The 15,738-nt window shown below is 59.1% G+C and overlaps 2 protein-coding genes across 4 annotated transcripts in view; one reads left to right on the plus strand and one right to left on the minus strand.

Moving 5' to 3' along the window:
* The first annotated feature begins 3,961 nt into the window (after nt 1-3,961).
* ZFP92 (ZFP92 zinc finger protein) lies at nt 3,962-14,464 on the plus strand. 3 transcript variants are annotated; one of them, XM_032592135.1, is made up of 7 exons: nt 3,962-5,334; nt 5,915-6,946; nt 7,239-7,440; nt 7,619-7,669; nt 7,884-8,010; nt 8,855-8,959; nt 9,331-14,464. In XM_032592135.1, exons 4-7 carry the CDS (start codon nt 7,637-7,639, stop codon nt 9,591-9,593), a joined length of 528 nt encoding a protein of 175 aa, XP_032448026.1. In that variant the 5' UTR covers nt 3,962-5,334; nt 5,915-6,946; nt 7,239-7,440; nt 7,619-7,636; the 3' UTR covers nt 9,594-14,464. The 3 variants fall into 3 exon arrangements, with proteins under 3 accessions (XP_032448026.1, XP_032448024.1, XP_032448025.1); XM_032592133.1 differs by having other exon boundaries at nt 7,239-7,669; XM_032592134.1 differs by lacking the exon at nt 3,962-5,334 and having other exon boundaries at nt 5,612-6,946; nt 7,239-7,669.
* Nucleotides 9,847-15,738, minus strand: part of HAUS7 (HAUS augmin like complex subunit 7) — a 23,805-nt gene continuing 17,913 nt past the window's right edge. Inside the window, exons 7-8 of the mRNA XM_032592089.1 lie at nt 10,341-10,455; nt 9,847-10,149 (exon numbers count right to left, since the gene is read on the minus strand). Of these exons, the coding sequence (XP_032447980.1) occupies nt 9,847-10,149; nt 10,341-10,455 (418 nt within the window). The remainder of the gene's footprint in view (nt 10,150-10,340; nt 10,456-15,738) is intronic.

A 15,738-nucleotide genomic window follows, 5' to 3' on the forward strand; every position in this document is an offset into this window, starting at 1 on the left:
AACTAGTAGTGATCTGGGCAGCCCACCACCCAAAAGGCCCAGCAGGGTGGGAGGAGAGGACTCACATTCTGTGTGAGGAGGAGGGCTTCTCTTTCTTCGGGCAGGGTCAGGGAAGCACGTGGTCCCAACTGCTGCTGACAGACCTTCCCCAGAACACAGAGAGCAGCCCGACTCCGGAGCCAAGACTCGATGCTACAAGGAGGCTGGGTCGGGGCGCCTGGGGGGGCTCAGTCGGTTGCGCGTCCGACTTCGGCTCAGGTCATGATCTCGTGGTTCACGAGTTCGAGCCCCGCGTCGGCCTCTGTGCTGACAGCTCGGAGCCTGGAGCCTGCTTCGGATTCTGTGTCTCATTCTCTCTCTGCCCCTCGCCCACTTGTGCTCTGTCTCCCTCTGTCCCTCAAAAATAAATGTAAAAAAAAAAAAAATTAAGAAGGAGGCTGGCTCTTGGGGCAGTGTAGCACCTAAGGACACAGAGTGGGGGGGGGGCATCAAGGGACAGTGGTAGGCACATTGGGAGGGTCAGTGAAGGGACGGGGTGGCCATACTGGAAGGGACAGTTGAGGGACCGTGGTGGCCACACTGAGGAAGGACAGCAAAGGAAAAGTGTTGGCTCCCCTCTGGGAGATTCAGCGGCCAGAGCAGCAATGCCGTCTTCGGCAAAGCCCCAGCTCCAGCCTGAGCTTCAAGCCCACAAAGGCCAAGGTGGGCTGTTTGGAAGGGAGGGTTTTGCTCCCTCCTGGCACCCAAGCCCGACGCCACTGCCCCCACCATCCTCGCTACGAGCGCCCCATCAAACCTCAGGGACCCCAAGGGTATGAGGACTGGCCCCCCATGTGACATAACATCTCCCCCCGCACGAGCCACTCAGTGTTCTGACCCTCGCGCCGGGTAAGGAGCAGCCTCCGTGACCCGGCACACTGACTGCCACGCGCATTCCCAGCTACGGCGCACCCCGGGGGCCCCCCCCTCCCCCGTCTCCCAGCAGGACGGTTTGGACCGCCCCCTCCTCCACCCGCAGGCTCCGCTCCATCCATGCCACCTTCACCACAGGGGTGCGCAGGTGCGGGGACCTGCATAGAAACAGCTTGTGCTGTCCATCTGTCCACAAACCAGCTCACCTCCCACGTCAATCCCGGGCTCTGTCTGTCACCCTCAGTTGGTGTCAAGGCTCTGCACGGGCCCCGGACCGCCTTCCTCCGTGGGAGGAATGGGCTGGCAGAGCAGGTCGGCCACAGCGTAGGTGGCATGGGGGGCACGGGTGGCGTCCTCCCGCAGGCACCACCCCAGGCCAGCCACCTGCGACTTTGTCCCACGGCCTCCTCGGGCCTGGCCTCCCTGCACCTGGCTCAGACCCCACCCTCCCCAGCGAGAGGTTCACTCACTTCCACTGATGACTTAGATTCCCCTGGACTCCTTCTTCAGTCCCCTTCCCCACTGGGGTCCCTGGGACCTGCTGCCCTCAGGGCACCGTCCCCTGCCTGCAGTGGGTGAGGCTGCCTCTCTCCAGGAAGGTTCACCCTCCTCCCACAATGAGGGGAGGCACATGGGAGGAGAGAGGGAGCAGGACGGCCCCGTGCCGATCACTGTTGGAGCCGACCGGGGCGTCCACAGACCTCTGTCATATTACGCTCTCCGGGCTTGGCGTGTGTTTGAAATTCTTGGGAATAAAAAACTTGAAAAAAGGCTAGAAGGGAAATTGTCCTCCTGCTGCAACGGTGGGCTTATCAGTTTCTCTTCGTAGGTCTATCACCTCTGCTTTAGGCATTCTGACGCTGTCCAGGCTAAGTGTAGTAATGCCACCACCGCCGACGTGAGAAGCCCAAACGGTCGAACACAATGACACGTCGTCTCTCTTTTCTTTGTTTTCACGGCCCTGTTACAACCATTGCACAGTGGGTGCTGGCACGCACTCCTAGAACCTGCTCCTGGCCTGCGGCTCTCACGCCCGTCCTTCCACAAAGGTTGAATGTTCCAGGCCAAGGGGGCTACCTTCCCTGAGTCTGTCCCACCCTCCGCCATCCAATGACTGCCAGCTGATGTGGGGCGGAAAGGCCCAGTCCCTTTCCCTCAGCAGGCTCAGCCCATTCCCGGGGATGTGGGTTTTCTGGGGCTGCTGCCGTGAGTTCCCACAAGCCAGGTGGCTTAAACCTCTAGGAGTGCACGCCCTCGTGGCTCTGGGGGCCGGAAGGCCAAACTTAAGGGTGTCAATAGGGCTGCGCTCCTTCCAAAAGCTGGGAGCAGGGGAGCGTCTTTCTTGCCTCTCCCGGTCTCGCGGGGCTCTCAGCATTCCTGGACTGGTGGCCGCACGCCTCCATCCTCTGTCTACGCCTCCGTGCGGGCTTCTCTCCGTGTGTCTCTTCTGTCTCTCACAAGGACCCGTGTCATTGGATTTAGGGCACACCTGGAGAACCCAGGATGACCTCCAGATTCTTAACTTCATCACACCTGCAAAGACCCTTTTTCCAAAAAAGGTCACAGTCACAGGTTCCAGGAGTTAGGATGTGACACACATCTTTTCAGGGGCCACCGTACACCCAACTAGTCCTCAAGAGCCCAGGCCCAGGCCTGCCCAGCCAGTCTCCCCGGGGGAGGGTCAGAGCCCGCAGCGAAGGACCACAGGGGACTCTTCTGCCTCTGTTCCGGGGAAGGGCCCCCAAAGCTGTGTTGCCCTTGGCCTCCTGCGAGGCCTGCTCCCCGCAACCAGAAGTACCCTGAGTGAGTGTCCCAGCTCTCCCCCTGAGCCAGGGGCAAGTAGCTGAAGGCCTCTGGCTGCAGACCAAGGCTCTCCTGGCCAGGGCCTAGGGCCATTTGAAAACAAGAGATGCCCGAGCTCTGCTTTTGTGAGGAGGGGTACAGCTCAGAGGCAGAAAGGGTGCCCACCTCATACTCACTTCCCGGCCCCCCGCCCCGGCGGGGGGGGGGGGGGGGGGGGGGGGGGAGGGGGGTGCTGGGTGGGTGAGACACGCAGTTCGCCGGTTCTTCCTCGTTGCTTTTCTTTGCCAGCCTCTTTCATAGTCCTGACCTCAGGTAACCCATTATCAGTGGAGCATGCGTCCCGAGTCAGCCCTGGATTCCAATCCTGGCTCTGCCACGTGGACGGTGACCTGTGGGAAAATGGAGACCCCGGTGCCCAACCTGCAGCCCAGCTCAATGGTCACGAAAAGGTCTGGGGGGCAGGGGCGGCAGATGGAAAACGGGTGCGGCTCTTTCCTTCATCTGTCTGCGCACGGACTTCCCCAAGGTCCCCCCTCAGTGCACCCCCTTTTCTCCTCTTTGCCCTCCTGGCTTAAGTGCGTTGGTCTCTTACTGGGTGCCCCCACAGCGTCCCATGGATCCCAGATGGATGAACAGATGACTGGATGGACTCAAAACCCCCGGGGTCTGACCCACGGGAGGTGCTCGGCCAATGCCGCCCCTCCCCTGGCCCCTTGGAGGGGGGGGGGGTTGGGAACACGGCGGGCCGGCCACTGCTACTCAAGTCCTGGAAGCAGCCCAGATGGGAAGCAGAAGTGCCCCGGGGTGCCCTGGCAATCAGGCCAGATCCCCCGTGGGGCGCGCTGGGACCGGCGCGGGGCCCAGCCGCCCTCCCGCTGCGACGCGCATGCTCCATGCCCCCCACCCGCCGCGCCTGGTTCCCACGCCGCCGCCGCCGCCGCCGCCCCGGCCCCGCCCGCTCCCCGCCCGCCTCCAGGCCCTGCTCCTGGCTCTAGACAGAGGAGGACGGACAGCCTCGCAGAACGCGCCTCCTGAGAGCGGCGCCCAGGGACCAGGTCGAGACCGGGCGGGGAATCCCGCCATCTCCTGGGGCCGCTGTCCCCGAGGGCTTCTCGGAGGCGGCAGCCTTGGCCTTGGGCCTGCCGGGGGCGGGGGGCAGGGGGTGGCGGTTAGGACCGACAGCCCGGCAGCGGCCCGCGGAGCCCCAGTATGCCGGCCTGGCAGGGCTGTGGCGGCCCAGAGCGGGACCCTGCGGAGGCGGGGGGGGGGGGGGGGGCGTCTCGGCAGGCAGGTGGCCATGGGGCGAGGGAGAGGGCCCCTGGAAAGCAGCCTATGTTTATTGACTGCGATTCGCCTCTGATCCTGGAGCTGGCAAGGGAGCCCCCGGCGGGTAAGTTTGGATTTTGCGCCCGTGTGTGTGTGTGTGTGTGTGTGTGTGTGCGCGCGCTGGGCAGGCCGGCAATTCGAGGTGGCGGTACTCCTGCTCAGGGGCACCTGGCGAACTCAGCAGGCACAGGCGGTAAGGGTCCCAGACGTGTCCTGGCCGCTAGCTATCAAGGGGGCGGGGGCGGTGGTGCCCCCCCTTTGGTGAGACCGTTGGTGGTGAGGAGCTCCCCAGAAGAAGGTGTAGGAAGAGGAAGCCAGGGGTGGGACGGAGGGCCCGCAAGATCAAGAGAGGGAGGGAGCGAGCTGAGCCGGGAAGGAGCTCCAGCAGTCCTCCAGTCCCACAGACGTGTGCCTGGCAGCCCCGGCGGGCCAGGCCCCTGCAGGCATTGGCGATATGGCAGGGAAGACAATGGCAAAACTCGCCCCACGTGGGTCCAGGCCTAGTGGCAGGGCGCACACGACAGGACAGCAAACATCTTACGTGAAGGACGCTAGAGTGTGTTCATCGGTGGTAAGTGCCCTGGGGAAACTAGAGCAGAGGGAAGGAGGTGAGGGGTTGGGTCGCGAGTCTGAGTAGATGAGGGTATTTCAGAAAACCTTGAAGGAGATGAGAGCGTGTACCGGGCGGAGGGAACAACCAGTGCAAAGGGCCTGAGGTATGAGTGGACTGGTGTGTGGAAGGGAATGCGCAGAGGACGGTGTGGCAGGAGCAGAGGGAGCAAGCAGGTGGGAGGGGGGCAGGGCGAGGCCAGGAGGGGCCACAGGGGTCTACTCTGAGTCAGATGGGCACCCCGGGGAGGGCCGTGAGCAGGCGAGGACAGAACCCCATTAGGAGGTGGCCCTGTTTACCATCAGTTCGGCCTCTGCCCCTCCCCCGCCCCCCACCGCCCAGGACAGGGGAGACCCCAGTTGCAAGGCTGATCCTTAGATGATCCTTCGAGGGCTTTGTTGGGTGGAGCAGCGTGGAAGGCCCTGGGGTGACCTGCGGCCTCCCTAGGCCCAGGGCCCTGGGGCCGACCCACCCAGCGGGCTGCAAGCGCTGCGGTCCCCAGGGAAGGCTGCCGGAGCCAGGAGGAGGCAGCCGGGGTCTGGAAGTGCCGGGCCCCAGAGGAAGTCCGCCAGGAAGGAAGAAGCCTGACTGCAAGAGGCCTGGCGCCACTCCTCCTCACAGATGAAGAAGCCCCAGTTCCTGATCCCAGTTCCTGTGTGGGGTCGCCTCCTGCCTTTCCTGGGGTTTGTTTTCTGTGTTCTTTTCCTGGGGAAATAGCCCCATCTCCTGGTCTTCTGTAGGCACCAGCACGGAAGCCCACTGGCTGCCTCTTTTTTTTTTTTTTTTTTCTTTCTTTAATTTTGTTTAAATCTTTCTCTATTTTTGAGAGGGACAGAGAGCCACAGAGCGCAAGCAGGGGAGGGACACAGAGAGAGGGAGGCACAGAATCCCAAGCAGGCTCCTGGCTCCGAGCTGTCAGCACGGAGCCCGAGGCGGGGCTCGAACTCACGAACCGAACCGTGAGATCATGACCTGAGCCCAAGGCGGAGGGAGGCTTAACCGCCTGAGCCACCCGGGTGCCCCTCCCTTTTCATTTTGAACGCCGGCAAGCAAACAGACGAAATCGAGAGGACAGTCTAAGGCAGCGCAGGTGCCCGCCCCCCGGGGCGAGCGGCGGCCTCCAGCTTGCCTTGTTTGCTTGTTTCTCTCTTTCTCGGTTTCTCCCTCCCTTTGTCCTTCTATCCTTCGCTCCCTGCTTTTCTCGCTCTCTCGCTCTCTCTTCCTCTCTCTCCTTTTCCCTTTCCTTTGTTTTTGCTGAAGTAGTTTACAGGAAGCGTGCATACCATTTTCTCCCTACGTGCTTCAAGAAGGAAGGACATTTCCTCCCATGACCCAGGGCCGTTATCCATCCAACCCATGCCCGGCGCGGGCTCCTGCTGTCGTCTGAGAGCCGCTGCACAGTCGCCCTCCAGGCCCCCCCCCCCCGCCTTTGACTCCTCTTTCCTTCACGCCAGCATCTCATCAAGGACTTGGTTACACTTGACCATTGGCCGTCTGGTTATCTTTTCATCTGAAGCGGCCTCTCTCCCCGGCCTCGTCTTTTCCCCCTGGCGCTGAGACACGCAGGAGGGCGGGAACAGCCCACCTTCTAGATTGGCCCGGTTGCTCCCTTGTAGCTAGTGTCTTTAAGTGGTCCCTCTGTCCCCGGTATCCTTTATAAACCGGGTGTGGGGGCACAAGGCTGCACTAGAATTGGGTCAGTCAAGCTTTGGCAAGAGACTTGTGCCCTCCCTGGGGTGGCATCGTCACAGGAGGCGTGTCCGACCTGTGTCCAGCAGCCGTTCGCTTAGCTTTCTGTCTCGGGACCAGCGGTAAGCAGGGGAAGACATCTTGGCATCGTGCGGCTATCCGCGCCTCCTAGGCCTGTCACCCGGCGGTTTTCGCGCCCACTCCGCCTTAAGGGATTCTTTCCATGTGATTAATGTGAATGTCTTCGTCAGACGCATGAGTTTATTTCTTCTGGGCTAGTGTCGGTTGACAGCTCGTCACTGGCGATGAGGGACCTCGCGGCAATTTAAATGCTCCGGGACCCCGTCCCCCCATCCTCTCTCCCGTAGCATGAATAAGCCGGAGTCACCCACGCAGCAAAAGCATCCTGGGCCCGCTCCCCACCAGCCACTGCCTGGCTCTTCCGCTTCCCCACCGGGGAATTGCACGTTCTGGCCTCCAGCTGGGTGCGGAGCACATCCTTGGAGCAAACTTTCTTTGGCCCCGCTGTTTCCTGGCACCGAGAGCCGAGGCGGAGGAATCAGACACTGCCCGCTCTGTCCCTGACAGACTCTTCCTGCCCCTGGTGTGAGCCCCCGCTGCCTCCTGTCCCCAAGGCGCACACGTGGTCTCTGCCCTCTTGCACCCCCACCCCGGCCCCAGTCTCAGCCCCGGGACCGCCCGGCTTGGGCCCACCCAAGGGCCAGATACGAGCCATGCCCTTAGCCTGCTACTCTCTTTGCTCACCCGCAGCCTTCGGCTCTCAGCCTGAACGTGACTCCTTCAGAGAGCACCCCTCCCCTAGCTATTGTGGCTCCCTCCATAGTGCGTTTCGCTAGCCTGGTCTTCCTCTGTTCCTTGACACTGAGGTTGTTTACAGGCGGAGCGGTATGTGTGTGTTGGGAGTTTTTCTGTAAGGACCCTGACCTGAGAGGAAAAGGGGTCAGCAGTGGAGCTTCCGGGGATGGCTGGAAAGTCGGGGTGCAGGGGTCCCGCCCCCATGGGAAGAAAGGAATGAGAAAGAGGAAGCCAAGGCTCGCCGGAGGTGGGCAGGACTCCCTGTCTGGCGGCCCACCGCCCAGGTGAGGGGAGAGGGCGGCAGCTCGGTCCGGGAAAGTGTGATGGGTTGGATTGTGTCCCCCAAGAAAGATGTGTTCGAGTCTTGCCCGCCAGCAGCTGTGACTGGGACCTAACCTGGACGAGGTGGTGCTGGACTAGGGCGGGCCTCATCTCGCACTTGGCTTTTGCCAATCCCCTTAGCTTGTTTGTACCCCCGCGATGGCAGCCATTCTCTTGAAGGCCGGACCCAAGGTGAGCGGGGCTCCCTGACCGTCTCCGTCCGCCCCCTCATCATGCCCCAGCCTCACAGCTCTGGCAACCCCGAGTCTCCCCTTAGCTGCTGAGTTCTCTGAGTCCCCACCCCCACCCCCACCCCCACGCCCACCCCATGTTTGGTTGCCGCCCGCCCATCCTGCGACCCATGGGGCTGAATTCCCCTAGCAGCCCCGGGAATTTCTCACCTTAGGTGCCGGTATCGTTTGAAGACGTGCCCGTGTACTTCATCAAGACAGGATGGAAGCTTCTGGACCTCAGCCAAAGGATCCTCTACAAGAGAGTGTCGCTGGAGAACTACCGCCATTTCGTGTCACTGGGTAAGGACCTCACACCCACGTCCAGTCGCCGCTACTGGATCTCTGAACGGAATCGCTTGTTGGTTACCGTAAGCCCGAGAATACGTGCATTGACCCGTAAGTGGTAAGCGCACGGGCCCCCATCATAGTACTTTTGCATAGAAAGTCGTGGGTTGACTAGACCTCTTCTACCCAAAAGGTGGACGCACGTTATCCTTGAATGTGCATGTGCGCTCTTGGAGACTTCATTTATTTTTATCAAGGCTGCACCGTACAGAGTTTAGCAGTTTCTGTTCCTTGAGCCAAGCCAGGCGAAGAGGCCCAGGAGAAGAAGAGCGTTTGGTTTTGCAGCCTGAATCAATCCAGAAAGGAGCTGGGGTGCCCTCCCCCCACTGCGACTCACTGCAGCTCACTGTGACTCACTGAGACCCACTGCCTGCGGGGCTGCAGGGGGCCTGTTTCCTCCATTTCTTCTCTCCAGATTTAAACTCTATAATCTAACCACACACAGGGAGACTACTTTCTTCCCGTTGGTTCTTTCTGACCCTCACTGGGCAGATGCAGGGTTCACAGCGCAGTTCCGGAATCGTCAGTCGATGCCACATGTCCCAGCAGCCTCCTGACCTCCCTGCAGGCCAAGGAATAACACCGTTGTCCGGCTGGCCCCACTCACCACCTACTTGGGGCTCCCCGTGCCCGCCTGGCCCCCATGCATCCAAAGTCCTTTGCTTCCTTAAAGGGACTCTGCCCTTTATCGGGACCTTCCCAGGGGCAATCTCTAGAGAGTTCTTTGTTCTCTGTTCTTGAAGATGCTGACGCTGGGCTGAGTTCAGGAGTGACTGATCTGCTTCGTTTCCACGGACAGGACTTTTAGCCTCCAAGCCTCACCTGGTCTCCTGGCTGGAGCAAGGGGACGAGCCCCAGGCGGCAGACTTCCACGGGACACGGGCTGCTGCGGGGGTGCGGACGGGTGAGTGAGGGCCGCGCAGCCGGCTCACCTGAGCCTTTCGGCAAGAGCGGCCCCCCGAGCAGGGCAGTGCGGCCACCTCAGGTGGGAAGTTCCCCTTTTGTGCCAGACTTTACTCTCCTGAGGAGTCCCTGTTGAGGCGCCAGATGGAGGGAGCGCCTCCTGCTGCGTCACATCAGTTCCGGTACTTCCAGCTCGTTCCCACCACTTCCCCTCTTGCCCTCCTGTCCGCTGACGGTCATCTTGCCTCTTCCCCCGCGTCCTCGTCTCCCCCATTCATTCCTTCTCGGCTTTGGTGTGAGGGTGAGAACAACAGACCCTAAACAGAGCTTGGGGGAGAGGGTGACACTGTTTGATGTTCGCTGTCTCTGTAGGTGACAGGATAGAGAACAGGACGTTGACTTCAAAGCAGAAGCATTGCCCCCAAGAGCTCCCGAGGACTGACCCTCGGGCCGGTAACGAGAGCCAGGTGGCCCGGCCCACAGGGGAGACCGCTAATCGCACAGGGAAACATGCTCGTTCCCCACAGACGGGTTCCGGCAGGGATGACCAGCCCGGGGAGAGAGGTCAAGGCGGCTCCTCCGGTGAGGGAAGAGCGATGAGGCAGAGAAGACAGGACGGCGTGAGGCGGGATTAGGGTCTCAGGCCGCGGGGTGCGCCGGGCGCCGACAAGCGGCACGTGTGTCCGCAGTGTGGGAAATCCTTCAGTCGCAGCTCCAACCTACTCAAGCACCGGTGCACCCACAGCGGCCACAAGCCCTACACGTGCGGCTAGTGTCTCAAGGCCTTCAAGGGAGCGTCCCAGCTCATTCACCGCCAGCGCGTCCACAGCGGGGAGAAGCCGTTCGCGTGCCAAGAGTGCGGGAAGGCGTTCCGGGGACGCTCGGGTCTCAGCCTGCACCGCCGGGCGCACGGCGGCGGCGAGCGGCCCTACGCGTGCGGCGAGTGCGGGAAGGCCTTCGGAGGCGCTCCCCCCTCTTCAAGCGCCGGGCGACTTGCGGCGAGGGGCGGCCCTGCGGGTGTCCGCACTGCGGGAGGGTGTTCCGGAGCCGCTTGTCCCTCCCGGAGCACCGGCGCGCCCCGGGCGGCCAGCGCGGCCTAGCCTGTGAGGGGGCAGTGTGGCGCGGCGGCCCCCGCGGCAGCCGCGGGGGTGGGAAGCCCTGGGAGAAGAGCGACGGGGGAAAGGCGCCGGCCTGTTTGGGTGCGAGGGCCAGAAAGTCCGGGGACACCGCGAATGCGCGGCCGCCAGCAGTACAGCCTGCTCGCTTGGGAGGGGGCCTGGGGCCTCCCGCTCCCCTGCCTTTGATCGCTGAGGACACGACTGAAGCACAGAGACCTCAGAACAGATCCATGTTCTGTGCTGGAACTGCCCAGATGCTCCTACCCCACGCGGGTCAGCGCCGCGCTCCAGCAGGGCCCCGTCGTGGGCACAGCCGCCTCCGGTGAGGGACGAGCGGTCTCTCTCGTGTCGTGGGACCATCCGCTTCGCTCCAAGACTTCTTGGTGTTTCCAGGTAAAAGCACTAAAAGCACTTTAATCCTTTCAGAGGTCATAAACGGGGGGGGGGGGGGGGGGGGGGGGGGGGAGGGGGCGTGACGGAATTCTACAACTAGACTGTGGCCGGCCCATGACATCACCTCAAATGCATCAAGAAACTGTCCGAAAGCGGCCTTGGGCGAACACATTCGTGGACAGCTCACGCCCAGGTGTCAGGCTGCGGGAAGCGATGTCTCCTCTCTAAGCCCGCAGCTCCATGGGAGGAAACGGGACACGCTGCCATCATGCTGACTGGTGGCCGGCTCTTTTTCCAGGCCCTCTGTCCCCGTGCCAGAGAGGCGCAGCCTTCTCCTTTGAGAAGCAGCCCCGGGGGCCCATCTTCTCGGAGCCCTGGGGCGGGGCAGGGGAGTCAGGGGACACTCTGGTCCCTCGCAGGAGCGGGCTCCGGGCAAGACCCCGCACGAGCTGGCCTGCTGCTATCCGTCTCCTCCCGCCCGGTGCCCCGGGCTCACCCTACTTACTGCCGTCTGCCTCCCACACTCCAGCAGCACAGACCAGCCTGGCCTCTCTGCCCCTCCTCCCCACCCTCAGTGCCTAAAGCTTCACACTTAGCTGCTCTCCCTCAAGTGGCCACCTCTTGTGGCTGGTGCCGATCAGGAACAAAACGAGACGGGCTACGAATTTGCACACAGCATGCCCAGTGATGGCTCGCTCATCGGACCTTTCGTGTGATATTTCTTACAATACTGCACGTTCACTTGCTTTCAGCATTTTTGTATTCAGGAGTAACGTAAGCTAGAGATTCCGGCCATATAAGGAAGGGTGTTGGTGAATCGCTCCTGAAATAAGAATCCCGCCAACCCTGTGAGACCTCAGGCAGGAGAAAGAGACACCCGATGGGTGCGATGGGTGCGGTGGTGAGCCTGGCCCCTCTTCTCCCTCCTCCCCCTGAGCCCCACGGAAACAGGGCGGCCCCTTCAAATGGCACTTTCCTGCAGCCTCCTGCTGGCCAGGGGGTGGCGGCTGCTGGCAGGCTCTGCCCTGTTCTGTCCGCACCGTCCCCAGAGCTGGGTTCAGGAGTTCGGCCCCTGGGTGCTCTCAGCCCAGCGTCCTGGTTGGCTTGCCTCCTCCTTCCAGCCCCCTCCACTGCTGGGACCTCTGGCGGGCAACTGGTAGGTATGCTGAGCACCCCCTATGGGCCTCCGAGGATCGTGTGCGCCTTCCCTGCCACACAGTGAGAGGCTCAAAGCACCCTCAGGACAGTGTGGGGAAGATCTGGAAATACAGGATTTCTTCCGAGCATGGTTCTTGGAGCTCCAGTCACTAGGACGACTCCAGGAGCAAGAGATACAGATAGATAGAAACACATTGACATAGAAGTTTTATATAGCTATATTAGAATGATTTTTAGACACGACTTACGGAAAGTTCTAGAGTTCTTGCAACTTGCTTTTATCTCAGAGCCCCTTTCACAGGGTCTGTGTCCCCTTGTCCTTCGATTGCCTTCTGCTCTTTGTGTCACATTCATCTTTGTCAGCACCTCAGAAACATGAAGTATTAAGGCCACTGTCTTTGAAGTCTACGGACAGGACGTGTGGAAGCACGTGTTTCTTTGAGGCGCGATCTTTGCCAGGGCTGGGGTGGATTCAGGAAGCCAATCCCAGTGCAGAACAAGAGACAGTGGCAGGAGGCATTGGGATGACAACTGCCACGCGGTGGTGGGAACTAGAAAGAGATCAGATCCCGGGGCTCTGATGTCTGTTTCCATCACCGTAGTAAGTGAGCCGTCTCAACTCTGCAGGCCAGTCAGTAACCGGCTTCACTAAAGAAGAGTCATAGCCCCCGTGGAATGTCATCCCATGGGTTCTACTGGATGAACCACCTTGATTTTGTGGTTTTCTTTCTAATGTGCTCTGAAATTGGGCTCCCACACAACTGGACGCAAAAGCTCACGCTACTGGAGGACATCCTGCCGGCTTTCCAGTCCCTTCCCCAAGAACTTCCCTGGACGTCGGCCCCGTCGCGCTTCTCGACTGGTGTGCTTCAGGGACGGCCCCGTAAGACACGGTGCCAGCGCACAGTGTGTCTGACGTTGAGACCACTCGCCCTGTGAATCCATGCAGACTTTCCAAGAGCCGTTTAAATGCTGTGGCGGTGCCTCCACGTAACTGGTGAATTGCCTCGACCGCATTCATTTACTTTGGGCGCGAACAAATGAGGGTCTAAGAGTGCTGGCGTTAGAGGAGCCCTCTCGTGCTGTAAAGTAACCAGATGGCAGTCGGGCTAAAGGTCCCAGGAAAAACTCTAAGTGTGGAATCGTGGGGGAAAGCCAAGGCACTACGTTGGCGTGAAGGGAAGGCAGAAACCCTGGAGGGTGAGACACATGGGCATCAAGAGCTGCCACCCCCGGCCGGTGGGACACCGTGACTCAGATCAGGAAGGACAGAGTGGCGCATCCGTCCCCCGAGAGACCCAGCTGTGTCTTCCTCCCAGTTGCTCCTTCAGGCAACATGGCGGCACGCACACTCACTCGGGTGGGTGCCCCGTCCAGCCCCGTGCGGGCCTGTATAGAAGGTGGCTCCACCTTCACCCTTCCGTGGTTTGCTTCGTGGCCTCCCGCTGTGGGGGGACTCCAGGGTGGACACCTGTCTGTACTATAGGCCCTGCAACCTCTCCATCTCCGTCTTCCCCTAGCCATGTTTGAGGTCCTCGGCCCTTTCCTCTGTCCTTTATCTCTGATGGTCATTGAGCCACCAGATCCCGTCTGCCCTTGATTATGGTTGCCCCAGCTGCGCCTGCCTGCGCGCGGCCGTGTTTGAGTTGCAAGGGCGGTCCCGCAGTTGTCACCTGACTGACGGCAGCATCCTTGTCTGGGGCTTTACGTAGGCCCGGGAACATAGATCTCCGCAAAACGGACCGTGTCTACAACCTTGCTCGGATTGTAGCTCGCGAGACTAGCTCTGCTTTGTGAAGCTGGCAGGTGCTCCAAACAAAGAGATAGGGAAAGCTGTGTTCCCTGTGACTGTGTGGCTATAATCCCAGACTTGCCCCTAAGGGAGGGAAAAACAGGCCTGGGAAGGGGGCTCTCAGGACTGTGCTGCCATTGTCACCAAACATCCTTAGCTTCTACGTGTTTGCTTTGCTCTCGCTCCCGAGGTTGGTTCTGTGGGTGTTATGGCAGCAGGGGCGCAGCGGGATGCCTACGGCACGGCCGATTGTCCGTGAACGTCTCAGGACGGGCCAGGACCTTCACTCCTTTCCTCAGCCGGAGGAGCACAGCAGGCTTTCAGGTGGGGATGCTACTACGTGTATGTCTTGTCAGGCGGCAGAGACAAGTGCGTCTTGAAGCCACGGCCGGAGCGAGCAGCAGGGGGGCTCTTGAAGGGAAGGAGAGGTGGAGGGATTTCGGGCAGGGTAGGGGGAAGAAGAGGGGGCACATGGTGTGGTCAGGAACCCCCAAAAAGCAGAGGGATTTTGGTAGGACTGTTGGGGGGCAGATGGTCATGAGAAGCAGAGTGCAGAAAGCCTCGGGTGCCAGACGAAGAACTTTCATCTCCACCTGCTTCCTGACGAGGAGCGATTTTTTTTTAACATCAAAGAATTATTCTAACACTGAGGAGGGGACGTTAGTGTATATCATAACCTCTAGGGCGCGTGACTTTGAAGGCTGGCCTCCAGGTATACACACGACAGTCAGCCAGATGCTTCTGATGTTCATTAGGTGTTGACCCGGGACTCTTTGACGTGAGCACCTCAAATGTTCTCAGGAATTGCCACTTGCTGTGGGCTCACGAGCTCATCCCCTCTCATGCTCCTACTGATGTGTCTATGACTTCACGACACAGGGACCCCCCCCCCCCCCAGGATTTGCAGGTCACCGATTCATCTTTCTTTGACCGCCTCATGTAGAGGTATCATCCTGGGTGGGCCGCAAGACCTGTTGAATGCTTGCTGGTGGACATTTGGGTTGTTTCCAGCCCGGGGCCATGGCAAATAAAGCTGCTATGAGCACTTGAGTGCAGTTTGTGTGTGTGTGTGGATATGTCTTCATTTGTCCTGAGCGTACGGCTAGCAGTGGGGGTAGGTCTTATGGTAACTCTACGTGTAACTTGCTGACAAGCCGCCAGACTAAGTTTTCCTAAACACCTGCCCCGTTTTACATCCCTATCAGCAGCGTCTGCGGGTTCTGGTTATGACACGTCGTCCTTAACGCTTATCTGTCCTCTTCATTCCACCCATCCTGGGGGGGGGAGGGGTGGGGACAATGAAATGGTATTTAATTGTACTTTTGATATTTATTTCTCTCTTGGCTAATGATGTTGAGCGTCTTTTCCTGTCCTTCTGAGCCACTCATATATCTTCTTTGGTAAACGGTCTGTTCAAATCTTTTGCCCATTTTTAATTGATTTGTTTGTCTTATCATTTAGTTGTAAGAGTTCTAGATACAAGTCCTTTGTCAGGTATGGTCTACAAATATTTTCTTCCAGAGTGGGGCTTTGCCTTTCTATTTTCATAACAGTGAGGGTTTGTTTTGGTTTTGTTTTTGTTTTTGTTTGTTTATTTATTTATTTTTTTTTTTGAAGAGCAGAAGTTGGTTTATTTGACGAAGCACAATGTCTGGATTTTTTAAATTTTATAGTTTGCACAGTTAAGAAGTCTCTACAAAACTCGACTCCGTACGATTTGATCCTGTTTTCTTGTAGAAGTTGTAGGCTTTTTGCTCCTACATTTAGGACTATGATCCATTTTGAGGTAATTTTTGTGTGTAGTGTCAGGTGAATTCACAATTTATTTATTGTTTCTATACGGAGATCCAGTTTCTCCAGCACTGTCTGTTGTAAAGATGATCTTTTCCCCAATTGAGTGGCCTTGACATCTTTTATATTTTTTTATTTATTTTTATTTTTTTTTAACATTTCTTTATTATTGAGAGACAGAGAGACACAGATCATGAGCAGGGGAGGGGCAGAGAGAGGGGGAGACACAGAATCCGAAGCAGGCTCCAGGCTCCGAGCTGTCAGCACAGAGCCCGATGCGGGGCTCAAACTCACAAACTGTGAGATCATGACCTGAGCCAAAGTCGGTCGCCCAACTAACTGAGCCACCCAGGCGCCCCTAATTGTCTGGATATCTTGCTTGAAAATCAATTGGCTGTGTGAAAGTCTACTTCTGGACTCATTGTGGTGCCCCATCAATTGGCTTGTCTATTTTTATGTTACATTTTTTTTTGGGGGGGGGTTACTGTCGCTTTATAAATAGTCTTGAAATCGGGTAATGTGAATCCT

This window comes from Lynx canadensis, chromosome X (assembly GCF_007474595.2).
Source record: "Lynx canadensis isolate LIC74 chromosome X, mLynCan4.pri.v2, whole genome shotgun sequence".
NCBI lineage: Eukaryota > Metazoa > Chordata > Mammalia > Carnivora > Felidae > Lynx > Lynx canadensis.